Source organism: Chaetura pelagica, unplaced genomic scaffold, assembly GCF_000747805.2.
Source record: "Chaetura pelagica isolate M959 unplaced genomic scaffold, ChaPel_1.0 scaffold93, whole genome shotgun sequence".
Taxonomy (NCBI): Eukaryota; Metazoa; Chordata; class Aves; order Apodiformes; family Apodidae; genus Chaetura; species Chaetura pelagica.
The window spans coordinates 342,757-365,140 of NW_009952800.1; the positions used below are offsets into that span (position 1 = coordinate 342,757).

Sequence of the window (22,384 nt, forward strand, 5' to 3'; positions counted from 1 at the left end):
AGCACTGGTACGTGTCTGCAGCAGCCTGGGCTTCTGCCTCGTTCATCACCACTACTGCCCTAGAAATAGCTGCGATCCGAGTGGTGCCAGAGCTAAGATCACTTGGAGCCCTAAAGGAATCCCTGCTTTTCTGCTGGGGAGGAGGACAGAGTCACAAACTGAAGTACAACTCTACAACCTCACAACCTCACAACCTGCTTATTTATCTGGATGGCTCCTCTAGGCCAAATTCTGTGAGAGCAGATGAGTTTAGGAACACATCACGTAGCCAGGCCACAAGCTCCTTTAGTCTCCCTTCTAAAAGCTGCCTTCAGTAGTAGCCATGACTACAGCAAACCAGACACTGGTTCTGGGCTGGTCTTTTTTGCTAGATGAAGATCATTGTCACTGCCTTGATGACCACAACCTCATCTTTGCAGGAGCACAGAGTTGCTGCAGCAGCAGAGCAAGGTCTCCCAGGTCTGACCGTGGCTCTCAGCTGACTTGGCTGGGATCTCTTGGAGTTTGACCCTCCTGAAGAGGTAGAGCAGAGTCATGCAGGTTTTCTGCTATAAGCCAGGGAAAGATTTTGTACTTCCAGGGACTCAAGGGATTGGAAAGTGCCAAAGGAGGAAAGTTTATTAGTGGGTTGTGGAAGACGGAGCTTTGGGTTTGAGAGACTCCAGAATGAAAGCAGGGAGGCTGGTGGGTCCCACCCCCTGCACTGTGCAGAGAGAGCTTACTCTGGGATTTCCCTTGTTCTCTGCTGAGCCCCTCTTTCTTCTCCAGCCTTATTTTGCAGCAGTGATTCCCAAGACATTGGCCACCTCAGGCAGCAGCAACAAGCCTTCCTTGAAGGAGCCAACCATCTCCCTGGCAACTAGGCAGGCTGGGGAAATAACAAGTGCTCTCCTTTCTGGTTTATGTTTCCCACCTCTGGAGAAGTGCCCTGCCTTTTATGTGTCTCCACTGCTCAGAAAGATGAATGCTGGTCACTGAACTGCACCTGGTGGAGGGAGGGAGAGGGAGGTGAGGGAGGAAGATGCCTTTGGTCTGAATAGAAAGGAGTGGGAGATCTTTACCCCTTGGCAAAGGGCAGGCTGAAATACCTGCTGCAGTGATGAAGCCAGCACAGCAGGCATGGCTCCATGCACACTGGGGCTGGGAGCAGACTTCAGCTGCAGCTGGGCAGCCAGACAAGTGCCACCAGCAGCCAAAACTGGGGTGGCTAATCCTCCCCTTATCCCCTTCATCCCACTCCACTCCCCTCCCCTGCAAAGCAGCCCGAGGTCACGCTGCACTGTGGGGAAGCCCCCAGCCCTCACAAGAGCAGAGCAGCAAGGGCTGGCCTTATCCTCACTGCAGGATCCCCCAGGAATCCTGTGTCCACCCCCCAGACCACCTTTTATCTCAATAATACCAGCCAGTATGTGCAGATGTCCCACGCACCCCTTTGTTCAGCTCCCAGTTCCAGACCCCCCCACTGCAGAGCAGATCATCACAGACACACTTTGCCACAAAGCCTGAGAAAGGGATAAAAATCCCTGCTGAAAAAACGTGAAGACTTCAGCTGCTGCTTCATTTTCCCTTTCAGAGCTGAAAGCAGAGGCATTTTCAGCCTCCCACTGGGAGAAAAGCTCAATGGGAAGGGCCCCTCCTGCCACCTCCAGACCCCAACCTGTGACCCTTGTCACCTCAAGCCACTTGGATCTGGTGACAGCCACGCCTGCTCCTGGGATTCTCTCTTGGGCAATTTCTGAACCGTTTCAGCCTGTTTCTGTCTGGTTTGTGCTGAAGGACAAACAGGTCTACAACTGTTTTCACACCACCCTGCCCAGGGGGGGTGTCCTTTCCTGGGCAGGCTGCAGCCTGGGACCACTCCAAGCTGGTGACCACCCCCAGACCCCCAACCCTGGCTGCAGCTCTGGCTTTTTGCCCGGGTGGGACTGTGGGTGCTGCATTCCCAAGCACCTTCTGAGGTCACCATTGACCCACTGAGGAAGACACTTGACACTCCTGGTTGGGATTTCTTAAGCCAGACTTTGGAACTAGCTCTCCCAAACAGAGAGATGAAAATCCATCACTTCCCTGCCCTTCCTGCTTCATCAGACACTTGTGATGCCTTCTAGATCCCTGGCTCTGAATCCCCATTTCCCATTTGCTCTGCCTGGGCACACTGGGAGGGAAGCAGTGAGGAGCTTGCTGAACTAATAATTTGCACCTTAGAGGAGCACTTCATCCAGAGGCTGCATGTTAGAGCCTCTCTCCTGCCTGTTCATCTGATTCTAAAGGGAAGGACTGAGTTGTGCCCTCGGGCCCAGCTCCAGTAGCCAGGTGAGACCACCCTCTGCCCCTCTTCAAGTAGCCCCTTGCTCTGGGGGTCCAGCCTGAGGGCAGGGCTGGCCCAGGAGATGAGGAGCCCCCAGAGATGCTGCTCTGGGCTCCTCACCGACTGCTCCTTTCTCACCTGCCCACCTGCAGGGAGGAGAGGGTTTGTGACTTTGCCCTTGCACAGCTTTTCTGGAGTTTCAGAGTGACCTTCTGGGCTGGCTGACGTGCCATGGGCTGGCAGGATGTGCTGAGGGATAGGGAGCAAGGCCCCAGGCCACGACCCGTGACCAGACAAGCAGCTCCCTGAGCAAGGAGCACATACAGAGGTGAAATCCTACACCCAGACTGTTCTGTCCTTAACCTGGGGACAGGTCCTCAGCAGCAGAGAGGGTCAGTGAGACCTGGAGCATCTGCTTTTTTGTGATTTATTTTGTCTTCCAGCTCGTATTTCCTATGTTGATCTCACCTTGGCTGACAAGAAAGGATTTAGTCTGGACTCTTCTTCCAGCCTTTCACTTGTGTTAGACTAAATACTGAAGGTAAACTCATGGGCAGGGGAAAAATGAGAACAGTGAGAGAGAATTTGGTTATTTCCCCTCAATATCAAAAGCACAAGTCATCTCATTCACCTTTATTAAGTAGGGGAGGTTTGGTTTGGGTTTTTTGGTTTTTTTTTGCTCTCAACATTACCAGGTTGCCCTTTGGAAGGGATAGAGGGGAAGATGTAACTCCCATGAAGCTGGGAGTGGGAGAAGCTGTAACAGCCAAGAAATTCCTGGGGAAAACCTGTCCTGGGCATGTGCCACTTCCTTCCTTGCTGCTGAATCAGGCTGAGAGCAGCCCCAGCTCCCCTGCCCCAGCTTTATTCTCTTGGGGGCTTAAGGGATGAGCAGGGGAAAATCCTCCCCTACAAAATTTGCACAGGAAACCCTTGGCTAAGGAATGGCTTTCAAAATAGAAAAGCTTGGCTTGCAAAGGGATGAACCATGGAGCATAATGCTCCACAAATCACCCCTTGAATGGCCTCTCTTTAGAGCAACTGTGCATTCATAACAAAAGCAGGAGAGGAGAAGCCACGTGCTTCTTTGGAAGCCTTAAATAAATACTATTTCCTACAAGGAGCAGCTACTTTCTGTCGAATTTGACTAAGGGAAAGGAGCAAGTGGAAGACCATGGCCTGAGAGACTTGGTTTTTTTCCCCTCTGTGTGCTGCTGGATGGATACTGCTCCCATCTACAATGGGAGAAGATACTCTGGATCAGCCTCCCAACCTCTTGCAGGGGTTTGGTGCAGGGTTGTCTGGACACTTAAGGCAGGACTAACTACATACCTCAGGGGAAACAAGGTTGGGGAGAACATCTCACTTTGCAAGGTGTCACTTGGGATCCCATCAGGCATAAATGGGAACAGGAGTGGGTTCATGCTCAGCAACAAGGAGGAACCTGGATCATTTCATCTTGATGGGACAAGAGGAAATGGCCTCAGGTTGCACCAGGGGAGGTCTAGATTGGATATTAGGAAAAATTTCTTCACTGGAAGGGTTGTCAGGCCCTGGTCCAGGCTGCCCAGGGAGTCACCAGCCCTGGAGGTATTGAAAAGCTGTGCAGATGTGGTGCTGAGGGACATGGGGCAGTGGTGGCCTTGGCAGTGTTTGGTTAACAGTTGGACTGGATGATCTTGAAGGTCTTTTTTCATGATTAGAAAAAGATTCCAGGATTCTACCAAGAGAGTAAAGCAGTGGACCAGGCTGCCTAGAGAGGCTGTGCAGTCTCTAGCCTTGGAGGATCTCAGACCCAACTGGCTAAAGGCCTGAGCAACCTGGTTTGAGCTCAGAGCTGACACCTCCTGAGCTCCTTTCCAGCCTGAGTTATCATATGATCCTAGGAACATTTGGCATCTTTTCCATAGGAATATGACCAGAGGTGACATTTTGTGCAGCCCAGTGCTCCATCTCTCATTCCTGGCAGTCCTGATAACAGCTTCTTCCCCCCCCTCCACACCCTGCACTTTGCCAGGCCTGGCACGAAAGCAACACTGAGTTTCCCTCCTGGAATGAGGGCTTCAGGCATGAAATATAAAACCAAAATCAAAATTACAGTTTAAAGCTGTCTGCCACAGCCTATTTATCAGACGTGGAGAATGATTTGTTTCTGCTTTCCTGGGCATAGGTTTTTTAGCTGAGACAAGAGACGCTGCCTTGCTGAGAGCTGAGTCACTGAGTAATCACCAGATGAATGTGTTCACTTGGAAAGCCATCAGCACCAGTTCCCAGCAAGCTCACAAGAGCTCCATTATGGTATCATCTCTACCTTTGGGATGGAAGTGTCTCCAGGATTCCTGTGGGAAAAATACCCCGGATGCTAAGAAATCCAAATACCCCTTTGTGACTGGGGGGAAATAAGGCACCTCTTCATACCTTGCCACCCCAGCAGGATTTTGGCATCCTTTCTGGTGAGTGCTTTCACTATCAGCCCTCAGATAAGGAGCTGGGGTATGTTGTGCATCTGTCATTTGAGAGCTACCTAAAAATAGTCCTGACAAACTCAGTGGCATATATAGGCCTTCATCTCTACCAGGTCTTTCATCTGAAATTCTTTTCTTTCCAGGGAAACCAAGTCGTTTTACTTTCCCTGGGGTGGCAGTTTGCAAAAGGGGTGGTCTTGACTCCTCCAGGGCTCCCTGAGCTGCTCTGTGTGGGCTTGGCCTGAGCCCGAAATGCCCAAAAGGAAAGGCAAGAGGCTGGCAGGGACACCTCACAGTGCAGCCACTGTTTTAAAAATAGAGAGCTGGTCAAAGGAACAACAGAGCAGCAACTGTAAAAGGCCAGGCTGGCCTAGGTGTGTGGCAGGAGGAGGCTGCTAGACACCAGTTATTCTGATAATGCCCCTGCCAATGCTGCTGCCCCACACCCTGCCCTTAGGAACCTCACCCAAGAGATACACCCTCTTGTTTGCAAGAGAAATTGCTCTCTGGGTACACTTGCATAGGGGATCTGTGGGTAAAAAGCCCCCACAGAAGTCAAGAGAATCCCACAAGCTCTCCTGCAGCAGTAGGTTGGTGGAAGGGACTGGAACAGCAGCGCGACTCCTCCCCGGGAGGTCTCCCCTTGCAGCCTGTGCATCCAGCACATACACACACAAACACACACCCACCAGCCAGGAGACATGTTCCCCTTGTTGCCCCAAGCCTGTCAGTACCTCTGTGCCCTGGAGGCTGCAGGTGCTGAGCTCTCTGTACCCAGGCAGGGGTGACCTGCACTTACCCGTCGCTCCTTGTCCCCGTACTCGATGCCCAAGGTGTCCATGGCACGGACAATAGCTGCCAGGGACTGTATGGTGTTGCTGTAGACCACTGGCTTGTACTGCTTCACGTCTTCTCCAGAGAAGCCATCCTCATGGATGATCCTGCAGAAAAATGCAAAGGACAAAAAAAAACACCACCTCTTGAGGATGTGATTTCAATGGGGGAGATGCTCAAGGGACCAGCTCTGCTCTTTCCACGAGCACATCTGCTCGCTCGGTTCACTTCAGTCAGTCAGCATTTCCTTTTAAACACTCATGGGTGTGCACCACTAGTGTGTCTGAGCCCAGGGAATCAGCATCCTTTCTGCTCTCCCTTTTTCTGCAGGGTTGGTGCACATGGTACCTCCCTCCCAGCTGAAGCCCAGATCCAGGAGCCTGGAGAGCCTGGTCACCGCATGGAGGGTTCCAGCATCATTCCTGTCAGGGTCAATGGAAGGGTGTTCAATGCTTCCAGTGACCATCAGATCAGATCTCAACCACTGCAACAAGTGGTAGAAACCCCTGGTTTTGTCTAGTCCTTTTCAGAATAACAGCTGGAATGCCTTACAAAAGAAACCAGAGTGGACCTACCCCTGTGTGCGTGGGGACACAGGCAAGGGCAGGGGAAGTGACTTAGTTGTGTAGCACTAAAAACTCCTCACAACCCTTCCCACCTCCTTTAAAGGCAGTGCTAGAAGTTCTTCTGAGACCCACAGCCCATCAGCTCTGCAGGCTGGATGTTCTGTGGGTTAGTCTCTATTCAACTCTGCAGAAGGAACTGCTGGATGGAGCGAGTTCTTGCAGTCCCCTGCTCAGGTCAGAAGACTGACTTCTGGATTTTCTTTTAACTCCAAGTAGCTCATGGATGAAGCCCAGGTGTGTCCAGAAACCAGCTAGGACAGATTTGCAGAGCTGATTGTGTTTTGACAAGAATTCTTCCCAGTGAAGACATAAGTTATGATCCTGTCTCTTAAACACTGGCAGAGAGGAGGATCTGCTCAGCTCATCCTCTCACTGGACAACAGAGAGTCCTTCAGGAACAGACCTGGTCTCTGATAAAAACTAGAACCACGTCTCTTTGACAGCATTTTTGCTTCCCTTATCTAAACCAGAGACACAGCAGCCAAGGCCCTGAGCAGAGCTGGCATCCCCTCTGGGGAGAGGGAAGTTAGCAGGGATCATAGTGAACTTGCAATGGATCCAGTGCTGGGATGGCCTGGAGAACAACAGGGCAGGATGCCAGCCCCGTGTTATTAACAGATGACTACATGGAGGAACAAGGCTGTTAGAAACATGCTGACACAGACACTGATCTGCTTCCCTTGATGTGAAGCTCACAGAAAGGTTTTCTGACACAGGCCACCAACTCTTGGCTCTCCCCACCACAACCATGGCTGAACACGGAGCTCCTGGGAGGAGCTGCTCCCACACCCTCTGAGTCCTGGAAAAATAGGACTACAAGCAAAGACAGCCCAAAACAGGCAGAAGTTCAAATTAATTGGTGTCCAGGGAATGTTTTCATTTCCCTGCTTGGGTATCCCAGCTCCAGGAACAGTGCTGGCTGCTGGTTTACCTAACCTGGGCTGAGAAGAGCAGGGGTGGATGAAAACCTTTCTGACTCAGTCAATCCAGACTTGCCAACTGGCCAAAAATTCTTCTAGGGCTAGTTGGGGTTTTGGTTATGGGCAGCAAATGATCTTGCACTTTCATCTTGTGTGAATCCAGTGTTTGTGCTGAGGTTTGGAACAGCAGCATTGGAGTGATGGGGAGGGAGGGGCCCAGCAGAGCCATGTGTTGGTGCTGGGTCTCACGGGTCATTTGCTGCTACTCAGACAAGTTGCTGAACTGCTGGGAAATGTGGGTTTTTTGTCCCAAGTTGCAGCCAAACCTGAAGAGCTACAGCTGGCACAAAGCACAAGGATCTGCATCAATCCTGGTGGTATTCAGGAGGGACTGTACAGCACCAGTTCCTCCTTGCTGGGAGCCTGCAGCAAGGAGCTGGGCAGAGCAGAGGTCCCATGGCAGGCAGGCTGTTGGCAAAAGTATCACCAGAGAGAATTCATTCCATGAGTGCTTGGCTTGGGGTTGGATTTTGGGGCAGGAGAGACTAAATGTTGGTTGTTGGGGCAACTAAGAGAAGGAAACATAAGAGGGGGCTAAGAAAGGGTAAGAAGAGGACAGGCACATGGGGCAGTGTGAAGGCTGCAAAAGGCTGCAGCTGGTTTGTCTGGTCCAGCCACTGGCCATGCTGGTGGAGATGGGAGAGGGGCTCAGGATGTTCCTGCCTTGCACTGACAGGCATCAGCTAAGGACCTGGTATGGGCAAGGAAAGAGGTGAGTTCTGATCTTCTTCAGAGCTGAAACCATCTCTGGCCTTGTGCTGGGAGGCTGGTGCCTGACATTTTCACTTCTCAGTCCTCAGTGTGTCTAACTCTTCCAAGCCAGGCAGCTCCTTGTGCTGAAGGGGCAGAAGGAAGTGATGGAGAGTGGCTCTGGGATCCCTCAGTGAACACCCTGCTGGCTGGGCAACATGCTGCTGCTACTCAAAGCACAGGCATAAAAGCAGCACCTCTAAAGGGGGCAGGAAAGTGCACGGAGGGGAAAAAACCACCCTGATTGTTCCTCTGTGCAAGCTCCCTGGGAAGGCAGCCACGGGCACTGAAAGCAGCACTGGGGATGCCAGGAATGAAGTTTTGCTGTAGGAAGTACCCAAGGATTCATCAATCATGCAGTTAGCACATTGCCTAGTATTTGAGTGAGCAAATCCCCATTGACTAGTGCTGTTCCCAAGCCTGCTAGGACACTGTGAACTGGTTTAGTGTCCTACATGCTTTTAGCAAACCTTTCTCCTCCTGCTTGCCTTGGCTGCAAGCTGGTGGCTGCTTTTCCCATGGACCCTTGGAAATGTTCATGCCTGCTGTTGTGCTTTACTGCCCAGAGGACACCTAAAGCTCCAGCAGCACCCTTGGGAGCTGTATTGTTATGGGGAGTAGCTCGAGCCAGGTGTGTGCTGCAGGACACACTGGGGTTTGGATCCTGTGACCATGAAAACCACCCGGGGTGCAGGAACTAACAGAAGTGAGCAGCATGGCAAGAGTGGGAACTCCTTAAGCAACCTGGAAATGAATGGGAGGAGAGGGTTTTCAGCACTAAAAAGGTGAATCCTCTGTTGTCTCATTGGCTTGTATTTATTCCTGTATCTGGACCAGGAAGGGAGCTGCTGCCTGCACGTTCCTCTTGGCCACACTGGAGGGAAGGGATTTACAAGGATCCCCCGGGGGCTGTGGATGGGGGAAGGCAATGCTGCAATTTGAAAAAGGAATTATGAGCAATTAAAAAGCCATTTCGTTCACCAAGTGACTAATGAAAGGCCCTGCTTGGAGCGGAATGGTGAGAGGCAAGGGAAGCAACCTGACTGTCCCATGTCCCTGCTCGTGGGGACTCCCTGTCCTGCAGCTGCTGACAGCAAAGCCCCAGCTTGTCATCACTGGTTTTAGCAAGGCAATAAAAGCCAGGGGACTGCTGAGGAAAACGGCCCCACTGCAGATCAGATCTTCTGCCACCCCCCAGCAAGTCATTCACCTTGAAGAAGTGCCCAGTGCCTGGGCAATTATTTCTTCACTACAGAGGAAATGAAACCCCTGGAAGCAGGGGGGTGTTGTGTGGGGCAGCTCCCTTTGGCTCCCCTTCAGCAAGGCACTTAGGTGCCTTCAGCCTCTCTCCTGCACAAGGGAGGTGTTAGAAAGGCAAAGCTGAAGATCCCAGCAGCCTGTGTCCCTGCTGCCACGCTCTGAGCTCAGGGCTGGGAAATGGAGCACCCGGCAGCTCCTGCCTGCTGGGGCTGCATCTCAGCCTGGGCTGCTCCAAGCCAGCAGCCCCTTTCCCTAGGTCACTCCTGGGGGAAAAGAGTTGTCCAGAGTTTCTCCCCTCCCTGTTTCAGTCCCAGACAAGCCACTCTAGCCCTTCCCTTCCAGCCCTTCCCACCTCAGCCAGGTTTAGTAACTTGGATGGCTCTTCCTGATGGGTCCTCCTCCTCCTAGAGGCACTGACCACCCTCAGCCCTCACTGCTCTAACCTTGTAAGATCATTTTAAGCTCATCCCCTGATGTGTTGAGCTACCTCTCCCAGCTCCATGTCACTGACAGGTGGAATGATGTATTTTCATGGATTAAAGAACAGAAGCAAACAGCCCAGATCCCTGCAGAGTCCTGGTCAAGAGTCCTCTGCTCTGACCAGGAGCCACTGGTAACTGCTCTGGGCTGCTCATCCATTGCTCTGTGAGATCTGAAGCAGTTTTACCTGGACTGTTTTTCCAGGTCACTATCTGAAAGTCAAGAGGGGCTGTATCAAACCTTCCCCAAAATCCAGAGATGGCACCAACTGTTCCCCTCCTACATCTGCTGAGAAACCAGAGGTGAGTCTAACACTTTTGTATCCCCCAGGCTGGATGTCACTCATCTCCCTTTTTATCTCCTTAGGTGCTTGCAGATGGTTTGATTGATAGCTCAGCTCTCTTGAAAGCTTCTAGGAGTTGACTGGTCTGTAATTCTTCCTCCTCTTCTCTCCCTCTATATTTAGACTCCATGTTTACATTTTTTCCCCTGTCTTCTGCTAACTCACCTGCCCTCCAAGAGCTCTCAAGAAGTGTCTGTGTGTCTGAGATGGCGCCAGCACAGCCTCTAAGTATGTAGGAAGAAGTTCCTTAAACGTGGCTGGTCTGGAGACACTGAATCTTGCCCAACTTGCCCTTCTTGTGCCAAAGGGAGAAAGCTGACAGTGCTCAGCAGCACAGCCTGCTGTGGGCACCCTGTGTCCCCTCTTCCTTCCAGAGCTCAGCATCTTCCAACCCAGCTTTGCACGCAGGTTCTCCTCTCCTGTGCTTTGCCATCACTCCAAGACCTCAAAGCCCTCTGAAATGTTTCCTGCTACGTTTGTGTGGCTTCAAACTGTCTGGAACAGACACACAGAGACTGCCAACCACCTTCCAGAGCAAATAAATCCCATACTGTTTCTGTTTTCCCTGAGGTGATTTCCTCTCAATCAGCAAGACCTTTCCAGCTGGATGAAGTTTTCCCCTATCAATGCACATCCCTCAAATTACAGTGTTTTGCTTGAATAAAACCAGGCAAGAAATCACCAGGAGATTATGACACCCCAAGTGTTTTGCAAGCAAACGAATGGTCCAGTCCTCCCTCCTCACCTTCATCTGGGCAAATTAAGGTACTTCAAGGTCATTGCACAGCTTTTGTACAGAGCCTTGTGCCCCAGCCATGAGTATAGATGTGTTTGTTTAGGGTACAGACTGATCCAAGGTGGATTTTCCAGGGAGGATGTTGGAATGGACACACCTACAAACCTGATTTTTGCTCAGCAAACTTTTCTGATTCATTTTCTTTTCTCCCTTTCCCCCCCTTTTTTTCTTTCAAAATAGAATATTGAAGGTTTCATACCAGAATCAAGCAGGTTATTCTGGTAGAGGCTGAACAGAGAGAAAACCCCACAAACCACACTTGTTTTGAAGGAAACTCTGCAAACTTGGTTTGCAAATTGGGAAAAATAATGCAAAAAAAAAATCTGACTTTAATATGTGGGGAAGGAGTTGATCAATTTTTGATGGAAAATCCTCTGTTAGAGCGACTCAGCTACTTAAACATTTATTTTTATCTGGAGATGAGGTGAAAAAGTTTGTTTACAGGGGAGTTATGAAGCTAAATTCCAGTGATTCTCTTCTCACTCATTTAATAGCCTGAAATGCGATTAAAAACTCCTGGATTATGTTAAACTAAATGAAGGCAGATGCCCATGACCTTGTGTTTCAGAGGCTGCAAAGGCACAGCTCAGCCCTCTCCAAACTCACATTCTTCTTCCCCTCTGGCTGCTCTGGAAGGACACGTTGTACATCCCATTCCCACCAGGAATTCCTGGAGGTGAGGACCGTTTGCCCACACGCCCGGTGTCCTTTGGGGTTGGGTTTTTTTTTTTGGGGGGGGGGTTGGTTTTGAAAAGCAAAACTGCTTCTTCAGGCAGGGGCATCTAAAAACTGCAAATGGAGCTCACGTTCCAAAGGGTCATTTTATTATTTTTTCCAACCTGGATTTTTTAACACCAGGCCAAGAAATACTGATGGAGCCCTGTGATTGACTCCCCAGCTGGGGGAAAAAATCCTTCCTGGAGGAAATACCTTTGGGTCACTCACAACTGAATTCCTACCACTCAAGTATTCCTTGCATGCAAAGAGGTTATTCTAATGAAGCAGCTGGTTTGTGTTAAGAAACAAGCAAATCCATCAGGCAACTGAAATGCTGCCAAGATCCATAGCCCTGGAGTGGCTGAGCTTGTTCAAATCAACTGCAAAAGGTTCATGGGCAGGGAAGAGAAGCATTTGTGTTTTTCTAAGGTGCTGAATTTGTGCCTAACGTAGAATCATGGAATGGTCTGGGTTGGAAGGAACCTTCAAGATCATCTAGTTCCAACCCCCTGCATGGGCAGGGACACCTCCCACCAGCCCAGGCTGCTCCAAGCCCCATCCCACCTGCCCTTCAACACTGCCAGGGATGGGGCAGCCACAGCTTCCCTGGGCAACCTGGGCCAGGCTCTCACCACCCTCACACCAAACAATTTCCTCCTCATGTCTCACCTCAATCTCCCTCTTCCAGTTTTAATCCCTTCCCCCTTGTCCTCTCCCTCCCTGCCCTTGTCCCAAGTCCCTCCCCAGCTTTCCTGGAGCCCCTTCAGACACTGGAAGGTGCTCTAAGGTCTCCCTGGAGCCTTCTCTTCTCCAGGCTGAACACTCCAACTCTCCCAGCCTGGCTCCAGAGCAGAGCTGCTCCAGCCCTCTCTCCATGTCCTCCTCTGGACTCTCCATGCCCTTCCTATGTTGGGTCTCCAAAACTGGGCACAGTTCTCCAGGTAGGGTCTCATGAACCCCCTCCCTTGCCCTGCTGGCCACGCTTCTCCTGATGCAGCCCAGGACACAGATGGCTTTCTGGGCTGCAAGCACACATTGTTTGCTCCTGGTGAGCTTCTCAGTGTCTGTACCAGTGTCCCTGCACCAGCCAGCACAGGGGGTCATGTCCTCAGTGTCTTCTCAAGAAGCAGCAGCTCCCAAAACACGAGGAGCTCCTTTGTGCTGCCACCAGTGCTCGGGAGCAGGGCAGGGCTGGGACTCCCCTGGGCACTGGTGGCCACTGGTCCCTGGCAGAGCAAAGCTGTCACTTGGGTGGCTGAAACTTCTGTGCTTGCCTCTCTGCACAACGAGGCTCAGAGTGGGTAACACTTATTCTCAGGGAGGAGCTGCAGGATCCTTCATCTTCCACCTCACGTGGTTCCATCTCAAAGGACGAGCGTGTCCCTCTCGGGGCAGCACCAGCCCCTGGCTGGATTTGCTCAGCCTTGCCTTCTTTTGAGACATCAGCACTGGTGTCTGTCACTTATCAACAGTAAATAATCACGTCCAGGGTGCAGCAGAGTGTTTATTCTCTTTCAATCTGTTTGCTCCACACTTAAAAGCAAGGGTATTTCCCTCCCTGCCTCCCCGTTAGGAAGTGTAAATACTGAGCAGAGATGGGAAGGGTCCCATCCCAAAGAGGAGGTACCAAAACCCACCCAACACCCCAGGCTGGTGAAGGACACATGGCAGGGAACTGAGTGTGCAGTCCAAGAAATCATCTCTCAACTCCAGCCTGCAACCCAAGCAGGGATCACCCCCCCAGGGAGCACAAAGCCCACACGAAGCACTGATGTAGAACTCAATTAAAAAAATAATAGTAATTAAAAAAAGACTAAGAGCTGCTTCCAGAAAGCCACAGGGCTGTGGGGATGCAGCACCACACTGGGAATTTTCTTTAGTGCACTTGTTTCTAGTTTTGGTGGAAATGAAGTGTGTTCTGCCTAGATTTTGTGTATTTGAGGTTTGCAGGAGGATCCAGTCACGGGTAGCTGAAGAGCTGCTCGTCTACAGGCAAAAAAAGATGGTGGCAACAACCATCCTGAGCAAGAGGGTTTCTTGTCACATCATTTCCCAGCTTCCTGGCCAGCAGAAGGAGCAGAAGCAGGTGCCCAGCTCTGCCTACACCCCGTGCAGGCAGCAGAGCAGGACGCAACGTGCGTCGCACACACAGGTCGTGTGTCCTGGGCTGCATCACAAGGAGTGTGACCAGCTGGGCAAAGGAGGGAACTCCCCCCCGTTCCTCAGCTCTCGTGAGACCCCATTGTGTCCAATTTTGGAACCCCCAGCATAAGAAGGAGATGAAGCTCCTGGGGAAAGCCCAGAGCAAGGGCATGCAGCTGGTGTGAGGGCTGGAGCAGCTCTCCTGGGAGGACTGGGGTCTCAGGGTGCAGGCAGGGGGGAGGGAACCCCCAGGCTTGCTGATACAGAAGCAACACAACAACACCCTCTTTCTGGCTGCCCCCAAAGCAGTTTCTTATCCTTCCAAAAGCCTGGTATCAGGAAGCAACAGGAGGGAGCAGGGAGCAGGACAGCCTCAGCTTTTCCACACCGTCAGGCCGCTGGGATGGTTTGGTTTCCCTCAACCCTGCACCTGTGTCACTTTGTGCCCTCCCCATGGGCCTTCCAGGTGAAGAGCAAACACTGAACACCCCTCCATGCACCTCCTGAGCTTCAATATGCACCCTGCTCAGCTCAGGGGAGAACAGCAAAGAAACACAGTCAGGAACAATTAGCCCGGGGGTTGTTGTTTCGTGGTGGGTTGTTGGATTTTTTTAAAAAATCAAACAAAGTAAGACAGCTGGGCTACCCAGATTCCTGCAGCAGCATTTGCATGAGATGAGATTGCATTTTTTTTTCCTGTGGAAAAAGCCTGGGAGCCAAAAGGGTTTCAAGCAGCAGCAGTGGGGGCTGCCAGCTGGGTTCTTTTTGTGCTTTCCCAAATCATCCGCCAGTGAAAGGGGAAAAAAAAAAAGGGGCTCCTGCTCCAAGTGCTTGATCTTCTGGTCCCATGCAATGAGCTGCACAGTCCAGTGACTTTGTCCAGGCTCTGCCTGAGATCTTTGAGGTGCCCTGGGATGGCAAAACAACAAATCAGGCTGGTGATGACCCACATGAGAGAATTCTCATTAATTCCTTGGTCGTGTTACGTAAGGTCATTTGGTTGAATTAAAATTATTGGGATTAATCCTCTTAAATGTTCTCTTAGAGGCAAGAGGGATCCAACTGCAGCTGGATCATCCCACAGCTGGTTCTAGAAAGTCAAAACCAGTGTTTTAAAGCCCCGTAATGGTTCTGTTAAATTCATCCCCTGAACAAGGACACAAAGCAGCTTTTTATGGCTTTTTTAGATCACTTACAACTCCTCTAAGCTGTCATTAACTATCATCAAAGCCTGACAAATGAGGCAAACGGGTTCAATGTCAGTTTTACTGCCCAAACCTAAAGAATATCTTTTGCTTTCCCATCTGCCTCATCTAAAGGGTTTTGATGGCTGGAAGGTGACTTTGCCTTTCAGAATCTTTGGTGATGTTGCTCTCCAGCACCAAATACTCTGTGGGCAAGAGAGGGAAGGAGGGACACACACAAGCTCTTCACCACCCTGCCCACTTCATCATCCTCACAGCCAAGGACTGGCCCCAAGTGTCACCAGAAGAATGGAGCAGCCCTGGGTATTTCACCTGGATGGGAAGGGTCAGTGCATGATTCTTGGGGTATCACAGCAAGGACCTGGTGGTTCTCAGCCCTCGTGGGACAAACCCAGCTCCCAAAGTTCTCCATTCCACTGAAATCCTTTGGGATTCAGAGTCCCTTTCCCTGTACCTAGAGCTGATCTTGCACAGTTGGCTCCTGAGGAGCCCTGTGCTGGCAGGAAAACACCCTTCTGAACCAAAAAGATGCCTTCAAGCAGCTTTGCTTTATTGGGGATGTCCAATCTAGCAGCAACTGGCCCTTCAGAAGCAAGAACTGATGTGTTTTATTAGCTCTGGTAGCAGATGGGTTGGGTTTGGTTTTTGTTGTGGTGGGATTTTTTTTTCAGGACTTTTGATGTTTTAACATGTTAAGCTGAAAAGGAAGCAATGCTGGGAAGGGAGATTATGCTGTTCCTTGTATCCTGTCCATCTTCCCTGGCATGATGACAGCTCAGGGGCTCTGCCTGGGAGCAGTGTGCTTGCCACAAGCCCCTGGGTGTGCTGCCAGCCTGACATTAGTCTCCACTAATCTCAGCTCAGAGATCTTTTGAGTCATGGTGTTCCCAGCCCTGCAATGTGCTGCCTTCCCCTCCCAGGATAGAACCACGGATCACAGGAAGAGTCTCTGGCAGTTTTTGCCTGGCTCTCTTGCTGCTGCAAGCAGCATAAAAGCAAACCTTGCCCTCAGCTCTGGGGTGTTTCTGGCAGTGGGGCTGCCAGGTTGCTGCTGCCTGTACCTGCTGGAGCCTCCTGGAAGTCCCAGCCTAGAGCTGAAACAGCAGCTGGGCTGGAGCAGAGGTGGAGACCCCTCCAAAACCAGCAGGATGCTTTGGAACCCTGTGCTCAAGGAAGGCCAGGTCTGCACCCTTGAGGCTTTCCTAGCTGAAGAATTTGAGCTGAAAACGTGGCAGATAAAGAGTATTTTAGGATTCCACCCCCACAGTTAATAAGGTTTCTCAGCAGGAAGGAGGAATGTTGCACTTGTGATTAATTACATGCATTTGGATGTGTTTAAATCATCATTTCTACACTTGTACTCAGAGAACAGGTTATCTGAAGGGAAGACAAATGCACAGCTTTTCCCAGGCACCTGCCACCAGGATTCAGCCAAGTCATGTTGACCCTTCAGGGACCCTCAGATATGGCTGATGTGCTGCAAACACCAGTGGGGGACAGACCTTGGCTGCTCTAACTCCCAGGTGCAGCCACACAGAGGTACCTGGTCCGTGGCACTGGAGGAAGCTCCAAGGCTCCCACCTCCAATTGCCTGGAGAAGAAAAAAGGCACCATTCCCAGTGTTTCACTGAGCTTTTCAGCCAAACTATTCCAAGGCAACACTCTTTGAAAAAGGAGTTGAGGGGCTTGGGCATCCTCAGTGTCTCGTGGCATCCCCTGGCCCAGAGGACATGGAGGGCTCTGCTCTGGGGTCTTGCTGTGTGTCTGTGGCCCTGTCTGTGTGACAGCCAGTCAGTGGCTCCCTGGGAGGACTGGGAGAACTGGGAGGCAGTGTGCTGCCAAATATTCCTGTGCCTCTGCTGAGCAGGGGAGAGATACAAATGTGCCACGATGGATGTACCCACTGCCAAAGGACCACAAATAATGAGTTGTCCCTGCTCTGCAGGAGTGAGCTGGGGCTTTGGAACCAAGTTCAAGAGCTGTCCCATGACCTCTTGATGGCAGCAGGAAGGAAGGAGGTGGCTCTAGCCAGGAGGGTTCTTCACCAACCAGTGGCCCAAGGAGTGGCCACTGGCAGAAAGCAGAGCAGCTCCTCTGGGGGACTCAGGCAGCCTGGTGGGATCCTTTGGGTGCCTTGTCCCCCTGGTACCCTGAGGTACCATCCTCCCCAGGTGAGGGACCTGTCCCCACTCTTTCCTAGGGCTCCAAGTCAGCTTTTGGCACGGCAGCTCCAGCCAGCAGAGAAGGGAGTGATCAAGAATCAAGTGCCTGGGGTACCCTGGCCAGACACTCTCTTGCATCTGCAAGGCTGGCTGGGAGCCAGGCTGGCACTTCAAGGTCTCCTTGCCAGGCCCCATATCCCATTAATGGGAGCCCCAGGAGTGCTGTGCTACCCAGAAGCAACGTGGAGCCTGGTGGGAAGCCACCCTCTGGGGACAGCCAGCCTGGCTCCTCCTCCCCAGCATCTCCTGCCATGGCACTGCCTCCTGGCCACCAGAGCCTGGCAGGACCAGCAGATGCCACTGGTGTCCAAACAAGCCCCTGGTTCAGCAAGCCACCACCAGCTTTCTGGGCAGACCCACCACCTGAGAACAGAGCTGCAAGAACCACGTGGAGACGCGTCTGCCCATCAGGCTGTGACAAACACCTCAGAACATGAGTCTGTTCCTCCTGCTGCTCCCATCAAGCCTTTGTCACCCCCCCATGTCCTCACCTTCAATTGAGAAATTCCTAATGGATTTCATTTGCAAATGCCCCTAAGTCTTTCCCCAGAGGAGCTGAGGAGATGCCCTGCAGTTCAAAGCACTGAGATGCCTCAGAAGCACCCACCTGGTACATCTGCCTCATCATCAATTTACTCCACATTTGAGCATCAGAATTTAAGCTTCTCTCTAGTCTTATTTAACTGTCGCTGGTGTCAAACGTTCCTGCCTTCTGGAGAGGCCTGATTGGATTCTGAGAGGCTGAGGTTTAATTAGCACAGGGTACTTTTGACTCCCTCTTCCCTCCCACGGGGTGGGTGCACTGCTGGGTGATGCACAGTTTGGATGGGCTGGGGCTCAGTTCATTCCAGAAAGTACCCGGGAAAGTTTGGACATCTCACCACTTTCTCCAAGCTTTTGAGTCTTCCAGACAGCACAGACCTTCCCTGTCATATCCCAGAATAAAATCAGGGCATCATTAAGGTTGGAAAAGACCTCTCAGGTCATCCAGCCCAACTGTCAACCCAACACCTCCCTGCCCATTAAACCACGTCCTGAAGTGCCACCTCTGCATGGTTTTTGAACACCTCCAGGGATGGGGACTCCAGCACTTCCCTCTGGGCAGCCTGAACCAATGCTTGAGCACTCTTTTAGTAAATATTTTTGTTCTAATATCCAATCTAAACCTCCCTGGCTTCCCTCCCTCCCTTCTCTGCAGCCCCATGAATAAGAGCAGCCCCAGCTTTGGTACCATGAGGTCTGGGGAGATGCTGGTGGGAGGACAAGAAAGCAAACACAAAGATGATCTGGCCGTGGGAAACACAGGTAGGGGAGGGCTGGTTTAGCATTTAATCACACTGCCAGGGTCCCCTTTAAACAGGGATGAACTGTAGCTCCTAAAAGATTTACAGCCTACAGGATGAGGGGAGATGTGTGATGAGAGGCAGCAGCTCATCCAGCAGCAGAGGTGGTGGTGCCCAGTAACCAGGCAAACAAGTGGCTCATTAACCAACCAATGGATCAAGGTAACTGGGATAACTCATGCCAAATGCTGCCTGGCTGCCCTGGCAGGGTGCAGGAAATCCCACTCCTCCCAGCTAATGCCAAAAGGAAGAGCCTGAGGAAGAGGCAAGGGAAGGGAGGAGATGGGAAGGAGCCTGAGGAACTGAGTCCCTTGGGACAAACATTCTGCCAGCATCTCCAAGGAGCAGGCACAGCTGGGGCACAGCTGCTCTCTTCCCTCCATGTCCTGGCCTCCTGGGGACTCTGACAAGGTGACACAGGCTGAAACTGCTCCCACGTGTCCCTCCAGGGACCAAACTACAGGATGAGGGCAGTCTGGAAGGTGCAGGCTGTGATGTCCCAGGGGGTTCCCATCCCACACCTCACCCCCTGTAGCCTGAGCCACACAGGACCTCAGCACAGAGGTGCTGTCCCTTTTGGAGGCAGAGAACATCCCTATCTATCCAGGCACGGGCAGGACAAGTTTTCACCTCTTCTCCAGGAACAAGAATCCCCAGTGTTTAACACATTTCATCATTAGAAACATCTCCTGCCATCCAGCCAAGATTTATCTATCAACGAGCTCCAGTGCAGCTTCCATCATGTCCTTCAAGGAGTTATTTTTAGGACCAGCATTGCCAGCAGAAATAAGAGGCCTGATGTGTTTCTCCCCCTTCTCTGCCTGAAGAATGAGGCTTCTGAAATGACAGTTGGGAGCACTAATGGGGTGCCAGGAGTGCCAGGAAGGAGTTGCACAGCTGGGGAACCTGGTGGCACAGCAACGTCCTTCCACCCCTCGTGCTTTGCAGTTGTCCACCCAAAGCTGGAGCACATCCCCTGGTAGGACCAGCTGTGACCACAGTTGATGTTTCTGTTTCTAGAAACGATCCCTGGCAAGGAAGCATTTGACATATTTCATATTTTTTTTAACCCAGAAAGAACACTGATCTGCAAGAGCTTCCCCTCTCCTTGCTTTTCATTTGTGGTTCCTCAGACATAACACAGAGTCCTTTTGGTTTCTGTGGTGGGGTGATGGACTCATGCCCATGGTTCCTGGAGCTCCAGCCCCCCTCCCAGTCCCAGACCAGACCAGGCCAGGGTGGTTTCCTTGCCAAAATCCTGCAAGCAACTGTGCAGAGCTGAGGCTAAAGTGTAACCCAGCTCCAGACCCACAAAAGGCAAGAAAAGCTTTTTGTTCTCCAGTCATTGAAACAAATAAGATAAACAGCATTTGCCAGCCCAGGAAGATGATGTGTGGCTTTTGTCTCCCCTGGTTTGGTTTCCTGTGCTGAGCACTCACCCATTCACAGTCACTAATGCCCAAGGCTCAGAGTTGCACTCCCTTGTGTGGATCTCCATGTGTACTTTAGGGGTTTCTTTACATACCCAAATCCTCATTATCAGCCTAAACCACGGGAAATTACAGGAGCTGTGGGCTGATTAAAGCCCTCCTCATTCAAAGCAATAGTGAGGGTGTTGCCACTGAAAGCACTGGTCCCCAGCTGTAGGAGCACACAGGAGTTGAGTGGGAGACAGAAAAAGAAAGGAGCTGTTTCAATAGCCAGGATGGAGAGATGTTCTGGTGGGGCAGGAGTGACCCAGATCACTGGGTGCCTGAGCAGCCCCTTCAAGCAAGGCTGTGGGGCAGCCTCCTCCCACAGGACTATTTCCACCTCAAAACCAAGATTTCACAGAATCCCAGGCTGGTTTGGGTTGGAAGGACTTTAAAGACCATCTAGATCCAACCCCCTGCATAGGCAGGGACACCTCCCACCAGCCCAGGCTGCTCCAAGCCCCATCCAACCTGCCCTTCAACACTGCCAGGGATGGGGCAGCCACAGCTTCCCTGGGCAAACTATTCCCTGATCATTCAATTCAGGTCTCTCTTGTCCCCTCCCTCCTACCTTCCAATCTCAACGTACCTATTTCTGGCTTATATTTCTTTCAATTGCCCCTCATTTCATGATTTCACTCACTCCCCTTTTCTTGGAGCCTGAATCTCAGGGTCAGTCTTGGCTCATTCATTATCCCCCCTGGCTACCCTGCTCCCTCTGGGTCCTTTCTTCCACCAGTTGGTTCACCCAGGAGCTTCCAGTGCCCTAAAACCTTGCAAACCTGGGGCAGCAGAAGGAAATCACATCACCTGGAAAGCAAACATGGCCAAGTTCAGATGAAACTGGCTGGAAACAGTGGCTGGAGATCCCTGAGCCACCTGCTGGAAACCCACCACACCTCCTCACAACCCAGATTTTCCTGGGGCCCGTGCAATTCACTGTCAGCCAAGTGATGGTTAAAGGCTGGCTAGAAACTCTACTAAAACCCACGAGGGCTTCTATTTTCTTCCCTAAGGGTTGGATGGGGCCCTGGGAATGCATTTGTTTGTTTTCCTCTTGTCATCAGCCTTTGGCTGGGAGCTGTGACCCCTTCAGGGAGGACCTGTTTATCTGTGAGAACAGCAGCCTGGCTGGGAAGAGGTGAGAGTGGGACTGTCCTTCAGGCACAAAAAAAAACACCCCACCAACCCCTGCAGATTATAGCCCCACTCATCAGGAATCCAGCACAGAAAGAAAGAAATGCAGATTGTTCTAATTTCCTGAATAGATTTCATCCCATTTTGTTCCTTCGCTGACAATTGTCTGAGTGGAGGGAGGGGAAAAAGGGTTCCAAGCAAAACACTTGTCCATGAAGGATGTTATTAAAATGTCCTACTTGATCACTGGCACCCTGCAGACCAGAGTTGCAGAATACATCAGCACTCTCTCCCTCAGACCAGCTTTGTCTCAGGGCTGAATGTTTGTCAATGATGTTTCCCAAAGCACAGTTGCTCTCAGCAGAATTAGGGCTTGGCTTGGCTTGTCCTGCCTGATTTAGCACCCACTGGAAGAGGGTGGGTTCAGAAGTTCAACAAGAACTTGAGGGGCTGTTGGAATGGCAGCAGGCTCAGAAAAATGCTCAGGAGAACATGCAGGGGAGGGAAGAGCTGGGGAATAGAAAGGAAACAGGGTGAAGAGTGGTCGGAGAAATGAAGGAAAAAAGCACCAGTGGAGAGTAAAAATCCCCTGGAGAAACGTGGTGGCAAAAGCCTCCAACTGGATGAACTTCCACCATTGGGCTTTGGGGGACTCAGGCTCACTCACACCTGCCCACAGAGCAGATCTCTGCTGAGCCTGGGCAGTCCCTCAGCAGGGCATTTGGCTGCAGGTTTGCAGCACGGACGACGCTGGGCAGGTTTGAGCAGAGAACTTGGCCCTGCCCATCCTCTGTGCAACTTCCTCTGCTTTAGTGGTCTGGGCAGCATGTCCTGTCCTCAGGCAGGTGCTGCCAACTGGATGGGTGTCCTGTGAGGCTGGAAAATGTGGGTTCCTGTGGCCAGCTGTGGGTTTGGGGTTTTGCTCTTTGCAGGATGCAGGGCTTCCCAAGGTACTTCCTGCAGGGCAATCAATTACACCCCACGGGGAACTCAGCTGGCCTGAATGCATCTAACCTTCTGCTCCAGAAGCTCTTCTTCAACTTCACCTTGACTTGGGTGTCTTAATTCTGCATTCTGGCTTCCAACTAGACCCACCTGCCTGTCCCCATGGGCTAGAGCTGGCTGTCCCTCACCCCAGCACTCTCTGGAAGGTTGAAGAAACTTGTTCTGACCTTTCCTCTGAAACCAGAGGAAGCTTTTTCATATGAAATCTGACCTGCCTTTACATTTACATTCCTGTCTCACAGGTTTCAAGGGCACCAAAGCTTGATGCAAGTGGAGAAACTTGCTGAGGACCCTCCTTT

The 22,384-nt window shown here is 51.5% G+C and overlaps 1 protein-coding gene across 1 annotated transcript in view; it reads right to left on the minus strand.

Moving 5' to 3' along the window:
- GNAO1 (guanine nucleotide binding protein (G protein), alpha activating activity polypeptide O) overlaps nt 1-15,155 on the minus strand; it is a 65,873-nt gene extending 50,718 nt beyond the window's left edge. The window contains exons 1-2 of the mRNA XM_009994901.1: nt 15,148-15,155; nt 5,573-5,714 (exon numbers count right to left, since the gene is read on the minus strand). Of these exons, the coding sequence (XP_009993203.1) occupies nt 5,573-5,714; nt 15,148-15,155 (150 nt within the window). The remainder of the gene's footprint in view (nt 1-5,572; nt 5,715-15,147) is intronic.
- Between the last annotated feature and the right edge of the window lie 7,229 nt (nt 15,156-22,384).